Here is a 13,972-nt window from a genome sequence, read left to right as displayed (position 1 = left end):
TGAAAGATGAAACCAATAAAACAGAAAAACCATAGGGAAAATCAATAAAAGGAAACACTTTGATGGAATCAATAAAAGTGATAAATCTTTAGCCAGGCTGATCAGGAAAAAGAGAAGATACAAATGACTAATTTCAGAAATGAGTAATGTGACATTATTACAGATTCTATAGATATTAAAAAACACAAGGTAATATGAAGCTTATGTGAATACACCTGACCACATAGATGAAATGAACAAATTCCGCAAAAAATGAAAATGACCACAGCTCATTTAAGAAGGAATAGATTACCTGAATTACCCTCTATCTACAAAAGAACACAAAGTTGTAGTTGAAAACAGAAAAAACTTCAGGCCCAGACAGCTATGGTGGTGAATTCTACCAAACACTTTAGAAGGAAATAAGATAATTCTACAAAAAGTCTTCCCCCCCATTAAACAGGAAGTCTATATACATGTGAACTCATTCTTTAATGCCAGAATTACCCTGAACCAAAATCAGAGAATGATATTCCAAAAAAGGAAAACTTCCTCATGAGCATGGATATAAAAATTCAACCACATTTTCAAGTAACCAAGGTATCTTCCAACAGGTGAATGAACAAATAAACTGTGGTACAGCCGTACAATGGAATATTACTCACCACTAAAAGGACATTAACTATCAAGCCATGAAGGGATATGAAGGAACTTTAAATGTGTATTAGCAACTGAATGAAGCCAATCTGAAAGGGCTACATACTTCATATTTCATATTCCTATTTCAAGTACATGACATTCTGGAAAAGGCAACACTATGGCCATAATAAAAAAGATTATTTGTTGGGAAGGGCAGAAAAGCATAAACAGGTAGAGCACAGAGGATTTCTAGTGCAGTGAAATTACTCTGTATGACATTATGACCATTGTCCAAACCCACAGAATGCACAATGCACAACATCAAGAGGGAACCCTAATGTATACTATGGACTTCGGGTGATCATGATGTGTCAATGTGGGTTCATGTAATTGTGACAGCTGTACCACTATGGTGAGGGATACTGATAATGGGGGGAGGCTATGCATGTGTTGGGACAGAGGCATATGGAAAATCTCTGTATCTTCCTTTCAATTTTGCTGTGAACCTAAAACTGCTCTTAAACAAAAGTCTTTAAAAATTCTAAACAAACTTTTAGCAAATTGGATCCAGTGATATATTAAAAGGATAAAACATCATAAATAAATGGGTTTTATCCTAGGATTGCAGGGTTGGTTTAACATTCAAAAATCACTGTTATTCACAATATTAAAAAAGTAAAAGGGAAGAGCTGTTATGATCATCTCAATATATAGAGGTATTTGATAAAAATCAACATTCATTTCTGATTAAAAAAATAAAACTCTCAGCTAACAAAGACTACAAAGGAACTTCTGGAACATGGTAAAGAGCATCTGTGATAAACTTATGGCCACTGTGTGCCATGGTGGAAAAGTGAATGCTTTCCCCATAAAATCAGGCACAACCAAGGAGTGTCTGTCTTCACTACTTTTCCTCAGCATCAAAGATGAAACAATAACAGAGAAACAAGACTCTATCCAGTGCAGTCAGGCAAGAATAGAAATAAAAGGCATCGAATGTAGGAAGAAGCAGCAAAACTGCCTTTATTAATAGGGATGGGTAATCTCCACCCTGTGGGCCACTTTCTTGGTTTTCTCAGTAAAGTTTTATTGGAACTCATTCATGTTCATTAACTGATGTATTGTCCGTGGCTTTTCTCATACTTCAATGGCACAGCTGATTGGCTGCAACAGAGACCATTTTGCCACAGCTCTAAAATATTCACTATCTTTAGTAAGAGAGTAGTTTGAGAAAGAAAAGGGTCGTCAATCATTGGTCTATAGAGAAAATCTGACTCAATCTACCGAAAAACCTAGTGGAACTAAAGAGGAGTTTAGAGAGGTTGGAGTATACAAAATTAACATAGAGTAATCAATTGTATTTCTATGTAGTAGCAATAAACAATCAAATTGAAATTTTTAAAAATCATCTACTTCAGCAAAAGATTAAATATAGATAAATCTGATAAAATACTAAAAAATATTATGAGACTATTAAATATGACCTATATAAATGAAGAGATACATGTTTTTCAGGAGTGGAAACATTCCTTATTGTTAAGATGTCAATTCTCCACAAATTAACCTACAGATTCAACACAATACCAATCTAGTTTTTCAGCTGGCTAGCATACTTTTGCATTGACAAGCTGATTCTAAAATTCAGGTGGAAATGCAAAGGATCTAATAGCCTAAATAACCGTGAGAAAAGAACAAAATTGGGGGGCTGATTGCAACAATTATCACAAAACTATAATAAAAACAGTGCAATACTGGTACACATTGAGGATCTTGTATCTATAATGGTTGGAGCCAGAAGTGTTTTGAATTTTGGATATTTCAGATTTGGGATTATTTGCACATACATAAAAAGATATCTTGGGCATGCAACCCAAGTCTAAATACAAAATACATTTATGTTTCATATGTACCTTATACACATAGCCTGAAGGCAATTTTATACAATACTTTTGATAATTCTGTGCATGAAATGATATTGGTATATATGAGGTCAGGTATGGAATTTTCCACTTGTGGTGTCATGTTGGCCATCAAAAATTGTCAAATCCAGGAGTATTTCAGAGTTTGGATTAGGGATGCTCAACCCATATAAAGAAAGTCAAATGCAGGCAGTGCCCAATTTACGGTGGTTTGACTTACCATCTTTCGACTTTATGGTAGGTTTTTTGGGGTACTACATGGATTTTGGACTTACAATGGATTTATCAGAATGTAGCACCATTATAAATCAAGGACCATCTTAAAATCAATGGAACACAACTGAGAGTCTGAAAATAGACCTATATGTACATAACAGACTTATTTTTGACAAAAGCAAGATGGCAATGCAGCGAAGAAAAGGTAGACATTTCAACATATGGCAATGGAACAACTGGATATCCATATCTATAAAATGAACTTGAACCCATCCTTCCCACCATATACAAAAATGAACTCAAAATGGATCATAGTTATAAATATAAGACCTAAAACTATATGACTTCTAGAAAAAAGCATAGGAGAAAAATCTTTGTGACCTTGTGCTAGGCAAAGATTCTTTTTTAACTTTATTATTTTTTTTAATTTCAGCATATTACAGAGGTACAAATGTTTACATTACATCTATTGCCTTTGCCCAACCCAAGTCAGAGCTTCAAGCGTGTTCATCCCCCAGACAGTGCACACTGCACCTAAGATTTCTTATTAATAGATATAACATGAAAAGCCAAATCCAAACTGGAATAAACAGAAAAATTGGACTTCATCAAAATTAAAAACTTCTGCTATCCAAAAGATAACAATAAGAGAATGAAAAGTAAAGCCAGAACTGGGAAAATTTCCTTGTGTAAAACATAACTAGTAAAGGAATAGCATATAGACTATATAAAGAACTTTTACAACTCAACCAATAAGAAAGCAAACAACCTAATTTTTTCAATGGCAAAAGATCTGAAAAGACAGTTCACCAAAGAAGATATACAGATGGCAAATAAGCCTGTGGGAAGATGCTCATCATTACTATTCATCAGGGTGATGCACATTAAAAACCACAATTGTAAGAAACTTTTTTAAATGCTAATACTAAGAGTTAGTGATAGATGATACAGAGCAAATGAACTGCCATGTACCTCTGATAGGAATGGAAAATGGTACAAAGACTTTGGAAAAACAATATACCAGCTTCTTAAAGGGGTATGAAAAGACTGTTGGGGGGGATGGATATGTTAATTATCTTGATGATGGTGATGATTTTGTATGTGTAAAGAGACCTATGGCAAACTTATCAAATTGTACATTTTATATATGTGCAGTTTGTCGTACATCAGTTATACCTCACTAGAGCTACTTATTGCAGGAGCGGACATTGAAGCCTGTGGCTGGGACACAGAGACAAAGAAGGATGTGGAATGATGCCAGATAACACTAGAGGACTGAGATCTTTAACCTTATAGCAATGAGAAGTGATAGCTGGGTTTTAAGCAAGGGAGTATCATGATGACATCTCAAATTATTAAAATATATAATCATGGTTGCTTAGGAGACCAAGATTTTGGCAGGTAGGGTAGCAGTAAAAACAGTTCTAGGGTCCTTGCGGTATTCCAAGTGGGGGATAACCATAACCTGACCTTGGGTAAAGGCGTAGGAGAGAAGCAGGGTCACAGAAACACTGGGAGTGCCCTCACACTGAGAGTAGCAGAGTGCAGTTATCCTAGCTCTTTGGCTGAGAGGGTACCATATACACTAGTTCTCATTCTATTGTAACATAAAGCATCTTTCTGAGATGAACATCAGTATAACACATCAGTGCTCTATGATGCCATGCTAAGCAATGTGTGCAGACGTTACTGTAGGATACATAAACAGGCCTTATATTTATGCAGTGATCTTACCTTCACAATCCTTCCCCAGTTGCTCAATTTGCAATAGACATTTATCATAATTAGCGAAAGGAAACCCAGCATCCTCTGAGGCTGAAACCGGCTCAGTGAAATCATCAAGGTCATGCATATCATACATTTCTTCTTCTTTGACCTATCAAATAAATAACACTGTTTCAACATGGTCCCAAATATTTATAGCATATACTGAATAAAGTGCCATCTTTTCATCTGAGCACAAACACAGGTACTTCCTCAAAGAACGGATACCTTTGTCAACAGCTATTACTTCTCAATTCCTTTTTCAAAGTAAATGTCTTTACAAAAATACATTCTCTATTTTTCTACTTTACCTTTTATAACTTTTTTAACAATGATACTTTTGATAATTTATTTTTACAATACCTTGTTCTTTTGCTTTGATCTTTTCTTTGCAGGCCTAAAATAAAAATGAAGAATTTCTTTCAGACATATGGTAAATATGTAAAACACCAAGAATATCTAAAACTATTGTTTTTATATAAAATCTCTATTATTGTAATTTGTTTCTTTTAATAACAATGTTTACAGGTATTTTTTTCCAGGTAACGTAAAATACAATAATTCCCTACAAGACGGATTAAACTATAAACAGAAAGAAGAACATTAATGGACAAAGAAAAGTTACTATTAATAATATCATAACAATTAAATTTAGATCAAACTTTATGACAGTCAAAGCAACAGGTAAAACATAATGTTTCTGGTATCATTTGATAGGAATACACCAGGATTTTTGTGTGTGTGATTGTCCTTTTCAATAAAAACAAGCTTTTACTGGCATCAAAACCTACCTGCAAAGTATTACTTACATCCTTATATGAAGGAAACCCTATTTAATGATGATATTAGTTAGCTTTCTGAGGACTTACTATGCAAATAATATGCATTATTCTAGTGTATTATTCTAAGTGTGTTATTCTAAGTGAGTACATTATTCTAAGTGTGCTAAACTCATTTTAATCCTCAACCAATTCAGTGAGGTAGGTAACATGTTAAGTATTTTATGAAGGAAGAATGTAGGCACAGAAAATCCAAGTAACTTGCCCAAGCTGATACAGCTAGTTGGTAGCAGACCCAAGAATTCTGGCTCCAAAGCATGTGTTTCAACATATGCTGTGAATACAGTATTTATTTTCAGGAGTTCTTAAGTGATATGATAGCAGATGAATCAGTATTATCATTCCATTTCTGGATATAATGATAAATAATAATTTCTAAACACTATAAATAGTTTTTAAAATAAATACACTTTATACCTAGGAAATTTGGGAAACCTACTTTCAATTTAAACACAGTTAAGTACAATTACTACATTAAATATAGTTTTCTAAAGAAATTCATCTATTCAACTGTTTATTCCTGCATTCAACAAATACTCATTGAGCAAACATGTCAATGACAGTGTTGGCACAGGGAAACATGTTTTTTTTTTTTACTTTCAAACATTATAATCCAAACATGATAATCCATGACAAACTGTCAATAGTTTGCTTTTCCATTATGCATGAAAAAAATCCTCCCCTTCAGCCCAGAATCTGAACAACTATTAAGCTGAAACACCTGATATTTTAAAGGACCTTACTAGATCATATCTATTCATCATGTTACTGGCAAAGATATGGTATTAATAATCTATGTACAATCATCAAGGAGTGTTTAAACTCTATTCACTATGGCCTAAGTGTCTGTATGTTTATCAGTACATAATGTTTTAAAAATTTATGTATGACAGCTTGACTTTTAGGTCATCATTAGCACGTCCAATTACATTAGAATATTCCGTTTGTGAGCCAATTCCGAATGAACTTCCTACCCTAAGACTATACAAGAATAGAGGTTCTAAAGACAAATAGTTTAAATCTTCAGAAGATAATGCATTAAGTTTTCTAATGCTTAGACATGTAAACATTAAATTTCATAAATACTTCTTTGTCTACTGGATCATTCTCAACATGACACAAACATACTCTAAAGCTTTGCTTTTAAATTATAAAAAAAAAACTCCTTGAACCCCACATTATTCTTCAGTTATCACCCGTTTCTCTATTGCCCTTCCCAGCAGAAGTTCTCTCAAGAGCTGTCTACGCTCCTCCACTACAGTCAGGGTTCCATGGTGACCATTTACTGAAACTGCTCCTTGTGCAAGTCACTTGTCCCCGTCTTAATCAATCATTCAGCAGCATTCATGTAGCTCAGTATTCTCTAGCTTTGTCAGACTACACTATTCTATTCCAGAAAAAGTAATCACTACTAACATTCCTTCACAGGAAATGTTCATCCTGATCTATTTCACGTAAACTGCTGCCATCATTCACTTGTGGCAGACCATCACTTTCACTTAGTCATTTGGCCTTCTCAAACACTGGCATCATCACAGATTCTGTTGAGGTCCACTTTCCATTTTCATTTTTCTTGACTTCCTTCTTGTACAAGGCAGGACCACTACTTTTTAAAAGTCCATAAAAGAAGTCAATGTTTTCTAATAATTCTGCTGTCAAAGAATAAAAAGATAAGTTTTATAAAATTCCAGCTCTCTCCATCTCAATTCATTTATGAATTCAAAAAACAATTATGAAGTACCAGCAACATACAAGGAAATATATACTCCCTCATTCAAAACAGGTAAACATACTCTTACAATTATGACACAATGTGATATGTAAGAGTTGATCTATGAAAAGTTCTATCCAAGAAGGCTTCACAGAAAAGGCAAAATAGAAGAGGGGCTCACTAGACCAAGAAGTGGGAGAAACCATTCTACTTAGGGAACAGCACGTGAGCACCAAGATTAGGCCCACAGCATTGAGATGTCTCCTAGGAACTTGAAAAGTGTAAAATACATGGAAGTGAATGCTAACAGAGGAATGCTACCCTAAACTTGAATGCTACACTAAAAGGCTGGAGCTCACAGCCCACAAGCAATGACTCTTAGGCATGGGAGTAATAATTAGATATGTACTATTTTTTTGATTTCATTTTTAAATATGACCATGTTTCATTTAAATGAAGTTTTAAAAATAGCATGAGGCACATATAACATGAAAGAAGAAATTGGGAAATTATGTCGCCGGGAAAAACCTTACTTTTAGAATGCCTATATGTCATTATATATAGTTCAAAAATAGTAATATTCTGATGAATTCTGATTTTTTTTAAATAAAATAATTGGGTAGCTTTTAACACTACTCTCTACTGCCAGTATAATAGGCTGGATTTATCAGCAGTAAATCGCAATTACTTTCTTATGGAGTAAACCCACACATAAGAATATCACTATCATATACCCACATAAATTCACAAAGAGACTAAAATTTCCCACTGGAGATTATTACATTAGGATTTGAGCAGGAGTACCTAAAAATACCAAAAACAAAAACAAAACTAACAGTTATTTGTAATGTATAGACAGATAGATATTAATAGATAACTCTCTTGGTTAAGACTAAGCACCTAAAACAAAAAGGGGAGATCTTCCTGAGAGTAATTGTAAAGCAATTCCTCTTGATCCAAACTTCAAAAATAAGTCTACAATTCCAGAAGAAGAAAAAACTTTTCCTTTTGGACACAGTTGATGGAAGGCAACTTTCAAATGGAGAACATCTGGTTAAAGTTGCCTCAAACTTGACAAAGGACTGGCCTGTAGCTATGGTAACAACTTAGCCACCTAGAACCAGTTTTAAATGGAGTCAATCAATCAATACCACTGTTCTCACTCATCAACCAATCACTGCTTCTGAAAAACAGCCAATCACAGAACAACTCACTCCAATGAACAGGTCTGGAGTGCCAACCAATCCACGAGAGTCTCACTCAAATAACCACACTGCTACAGATGATGTCAACCCACCTATGCTTCTGAAAGTTGGCCCAGCCTGAAACTCCTCTCTTCCAAGAACATTCCAGAAGAGCAGCAGCTGCTCTGTCAGAAGACACTGTACCTGACCAACATAGCTCTCTTACTGGAGAAAGCAATAAATTCCAACCTTGTCTTTTTATTTCAGATAGTGAAGGCTCATTATCCTTCAGAAAGAATTTTTTATATCCATTCGATTTACCTCCATTATATTTCATTTTTGCTAGTAAAATACAAAGTTTGCAATTCCTTTGATCCATCTTACCATAATTATAACTATCATAGTTACCAGTAAAAGAATAGTGATAGCCATGTTATTGGGTTTTTCTCCCTCAATGAAAAAATATACATACAGAGAATGCAGCTTATTAGGAAGTGCCAAAAGAATCCAAAAAGTGCATATAATTGCCAGGTAAAATGGCCACAATGAACCATACCAAACTTTTTAAAAAATGTAATTAGTCTAATATTTAAAACAATACGCCCAGGGCAACTCCATTTGCTCACTGAATGAATATTTATTGAGTAGCTGCTTACTATATGTTAGGTCCTTTCCCAGGCACTGGGGCATGGCAGTGAACACACGAAAATCCTACTCATGAGAGTGAAGTAAACACACAATAACAATAAATGGAATAGACTGGCAAAAATATAGTATGTTAGAGCACAAAAATTAAAGCAGGAAAATGAAATTTTTATGTGTTGAAGGGGAGGCGGGGTACAAATATTAGGATGGCCAGAAAACACTGCTGAGAAAGTGGCCATTGAGAAAAACACTGAAGGCACGGAAGGCGCAAGCCAGGAGGCTATGGGAGGGAAAAATATTCCAGACAGAAGGAACTGCCAAGTACAGAGCTTTGCCTGGAGTGTTTAAGGAATAGTGAGAAGTTCAGTGTGTCAGGAGCAGACTGGAAGGTATAGAAAAAATAGAGGCTTAAGTCAGAGAGAGAACAGGTCAGATCATGTACTGCCTTTTCTGTATTAGGAAAACAAGCAGCACATACTCTGAGTGAAATGAGTGGCAATCAGAAGGGTTTAAGCAGAGGAAGGACATAATCTGACTTATGTTTTAATAGGTCTACTGGGTTAAGAATTGATGGAAAGAGGATTTAAAACAGAAAAGGAAGCAAGAAGAACAAGTAGCAGTCTATTACACGCATCTAGACAGCAGGTGGTGGGGCTTGGACAGGGAAGATGTGATTGGCTTCTAGATATATTTTCAAGGTAGTGCTAACAAGATTTGCTGACAGATTAGATGCCAAGTGTAAGAGAGAGAGACAGGTCAAGGGTGACACCAAGGTTTTTGGCAGAACAACTGGAAGAGTTGGCATTAATGCAAGTAGGAAAGACTACAGGAGGGGTAGGCATGAGGAAGACCAGGAGTAGATCCATCTGGACATGATACAGTTGTGATACCTAATAACTAACCAGAGAGCGATGTCACATAGGCAGTTTGGTATACAGGTCTGGAATTAAGAATGGAGATCTGGGCTGGATGTAAGTTTGGAAACTGTTAACATACCCAAGGCAGTAAAAGTCATGAGAAAGAAGACCAAGGACTGAGCCTTGGAACACTTCAATGTGTAGAAGGTAGGGCATGAAGAGAAGCACACACATCAGGCTAAGACAGGTGGACTACAGAGGCAGGAGGAAACCCAGGTGAGTGGCTGACATCCTGAAAGCCAAGAGAAGACAGGGGTATGGAGGAGAGAGTCTCTCATTAGGTCAAATACTGCTCACAGGTTCAGTCAAGTAAGGTCCAGGAAGTTATGTCTAGATTTATTAATGTGAAAATCAGTGGTAACCTTGAGTAAAACAATTTTGTAGGAGTGGTGGGAGTGAAATGACTGGAGTGAGTTGAAGAGTGAATGGAAAGGAAATTTGAGTCCAGAAGTACAGGCAGTTCTTTCAAGGGCATCATTCCCACGTGCCATGGTTGTAGAAGACCTACTTTCTTTTTCTTCTATCAGCTTAGCTGTGATTCTCAATGCTTATATTTTTTTTAGTAAATTTTAACATTTTAAGGGTTTTTATAATTACATACATATGGAATTTTTTTAAAATGCCAGACCAAGGTATCAAATAATAAATTCATAAAGTTATACAACCACAAGATCCCTCACACATTTCTTGGTTATATAAGCTGATTGTCATCTTGCTCTTGCTTATAAATAAAGACCACAGAAAGAATAAAGGCAGTTTCAAGGGTAGTATTTCTTGCTTGACAATAATCACTTAACTCTAGGATACTGTATACTCATCAAATATACAAAGTAATTACTCATATTAAAATATTGATTCTATAACAGGAATAAAAGGGGAAAATGCAGAAAATAATCTTACTTTGTAAACTGAATCTTTACAAATTACATAATATGAAGTTGTTGTTGAAAAATAGGATGCGGTGCATACTGAAATACACTCTTTTTTAAAAGGAAGGACAATGGCATGCATGCAGGGTACCCTGAAGAGGAAGATTCACTGCATTAGCAGCACATTGGTTCTTAGCACAGGGCTCAGCAAATTAGTGCTTGTGGGTCAAATCCAGCCCACTGCCTGTCTTCCTAAGGAAAATTTTATTGGACCACAGCCATGCCTATTGATGTATTGTCTATGACAGATTGTGCACTACTACAACAGAGACCCTATGGTTCATAAAGCCTAAAAAATTGACTATTTGGCTCTTTATAGAAAACGTTGGTCAACTCCCAGTTTGATAGGTCAAAGATCCTTTCATGTATTTTAATGTTTCCCTCCAAATACTGACAGATACACATGTGCAATCCCTTGTCAATATTCAGATTGATCTGAGAGTCTAATATTTGAGCACTCATGATTGAAAACAAAAAGCAGAAACTTAATAACTAGCAATTTTGCTAGCAAGAAGGTATATTGCTAAGGTAGCATGTAGCTTTCATTTGCAGCTCAGCTGATATTACAAGAATTCTAACACAATGTGCTTAAGATGTGTCATCAACCTAAATGCTTTAAATATGCTTGAACTGTGAAATAATCAGTACACTATAGATCTAACCCTAACCTCATTTTTTAAGTGGTTGTATACTACATTATTTTACGGGTATCACAATTTAACCATTTCCTTCTTAATGGGCATTTAGACTATCTCCAAATTTTTGATGTGACAATGGTATAACGAATATCCTTAACATATGTATGTGTATGTGTGACATATTTATATAAAGATCCTTAACATATGTTATATATTTTATATCTATAAGTTATATATAGGCCTATTGTATATTATATACAATATACAATAAATGTCCTTAATGTGTGTCTCTATGTGTGTGTGTGTGTGTGTGCGCGTATACATGAGTCATGTTTTCCTGTAGGATCTAGTCTAAGAAGTGAAGCTGTTAGGTTAAAGGACTCATATATTTGCAATTTTGAGACATGCTACTAAATTACACTTCAAAAAGGATTTACCGATTTCATTTAACAACAGTGCAGGAGAGTGCCTTTTCCTCACAATTGCCAACACTGGTTATTATTCTTTTAATAAAATATCAGCATGATTGGAAAAAATCTCATTTGTTAATTTGCACTTTTCTGTTTACCAGGCAAGGCTGAATATCCCTAGGAAGAGTATAAAATGTCACCATTAGCCCAAGCTAGAGTTAGTTTTACGGTAGGGTAACAATGATCGAGTGCTGAACAGTGTTGCAGGCTCACCCATCACACTCTTCCTTGCTAGGAAGGTGCTGATTTTCAGTGTTTCCACTCTTTCTTGCTTGAGTTGCTTCATCCTCATTGTTAGTAGCAGCAGCAGCACCATCGTGTAGGTTTTCTGACACCATCCTTTCCTCACTTTTGTGCATTTCCTTTTCTTTCTCAACCTTTAATGAAAGTTTGATACTAAGAATAATTGTTATTAACTTATTCAATAAACAGAACTTTTTGTTTTCATTAATTGTATTGCTTGACTCAGTCTGTCCTGATTTTAGTCACAAAAATATTTTATGGTTACTTTATATATAATTATATGATTACAAGAGATAATTATTATAATTTTATCACTGAAATTTTTCTAAGGCCTGCTCCATTTGTGTTTGAGTGAGTGAAATAGAATTCCCTGAAACTTGAAAAGGGCCCTTCTTAATGTTGTCTTTTTATTGCCATCCACTCTTCACCATCTCATATGAATTTTCACCGTTTGACAGGCAGAAACAGAGAAATGAAAAGACAAAGACACAAAATGTGCCCGCTTCTGTCTTTACCACCTGGACTTTACATTCAACAGCCAGATTTAGAGGATGTGACATTGTGGGGCTTCAGAAACAGAAAGGAAGCTTTCCACTTCCTGCACTAAGCTATTCTTTCCCCACTGCCTTTTATCATTCTTTTTGTTTTTTTATTTGGATCCTGGGACATGAAAAAAGTGAAGGTGCTCACTGAAATATAGGAACCAAAGTTTGCCATAGAACAAGGAACAGAATGAAAGTTTAGATTTGCTAGTGAGGCAGTGCATGAAAAACTTTGATCATATTGACTTAGTTCCTCCACTGAAATCATGTATAAAGTTATTCTTTGTATCCTAACAGTAAAGGTCCCATGCTGAAAGGCGTGATTCTGTTAATCGGCAGTTGGGTTGATTTTTTGACCCCATTCTCTCCCTGGACACAGACACTGAGGTCAACCAGAGACCACGACGTAGAACGAACCTTTCACCCAGGCATTATTGACTGGCGATGTAAAACTGTAAACTTTGAACCACTGGGAATGATGACTTCTTTAACATGAAGCCAGGTCAGTGGCCATCACTGTAAATTGATTCATGATTTATATCACTTAATAACATAAGTCAATATGTGATGTCACCTCCTTTATCACATAAGGAGGTTATAATAATTCTGAAATTTCCAGAAATTTTTTGCCACAATTCCAAGGGTAAGGATTAGCTACAAATTACTATATATTTTAAGTTTTATAACTAGCTAAAATATGTTTAAAATGAAATATTAAATTATGTTCTAATGATTCTAAAACGCTAGACTGAAAGGTAATGTCATTGGGACTGTGCTATGTTATTAAAGCAAAGAAAACAACTTTAAAACAGTAATTTAAATTTAAATTTTTACATACCTGTGGCTGGTTATTTTTATTCCCTTCAAGCCTTTTTTTCTTTTCCTCTGATGTCACTTTTAAATCTTGTTCTGCTGACAAATTCATATATTGAGTTAAAATGAACATAGAACAGTTAGATGAAAGCTATAGTCTTTATCAAAACAGGCAGAAAAATAAAATGTATTTTTATTTTATAATTTAAGGGTTTCAATGGAGCTTAATCTTTGGTGGGATATATACTTCTTTAAGAAATACTTCTAATTATCCAAAACTTCAACAAACCACTTGGGGAGACACCATATGTCACCCAGGTTCCAGGCATATAGATACCTCAAAGATTCACAAATAAATTCATCTACCTAATATAAATGAACAAAACTGTCAGAAATGAAACAAAATTTAAATCAATAGTAGAAACACATAAAGTAACACCAGATACTATTCTCTAATTCATAGTAGTACCTTATTCACGATTTCCAAAATTACTGTTATCATTTACACATTTATCAGTGCACAC

General features: G+C 35.0%; 1 protein-coding gene across 1 annotated transcript; it reads right to left on the bottom strand.

The window, feature by feature from the left end:
- Positions 1-4,131: 4,131 nt before the first annotated feature.
- On the bottom strand, positions 4,132-13,535 carry LOC123645707 (ankyrin repeat domain-containing protein 26-like). The gene is made up of 5 exons (XM_045562141.1): positions 13,474-13,535; positions 12,064-12,227; positions 4,881-4,914; positions 4,488-4,629; positions 4,132-4,223 (listed from the first exon to the last, which is right to left on the bottom strand). The coding sequence occupies exons 2-5, from the start codon at positions 12,207-12,209 to the stop codon at positions 4,132-4,134; spliced, it is 414 nt and encodes a 137-aa protein (XP_045418097.1). The 5' UTR covers positions 12,210-12,227; positions 13,474-13,535.
- Between the last annotated feature and the right edge of the window lie 437 nt (positions 13,536-13,972).

Source organism: Lemur catta, chromosome 10 (genome assembly GCF_020740605.2).
Source record: "Lemur catta isolate mLemCat1 chromosome 10, mLemCat1.pri, whole genome shotgun sequence".
Lineage (NCBI taxonomy): Eukaryota > Metazoa > Chordata > Mammalia > Primates > Lemuridae > Lemur > Lemur catta.
The sequence above is the reverse complement of the archived record's forward strand: the minus strand, read 5'-3'. Positions and strand labels throughout refer to the sequence as shown.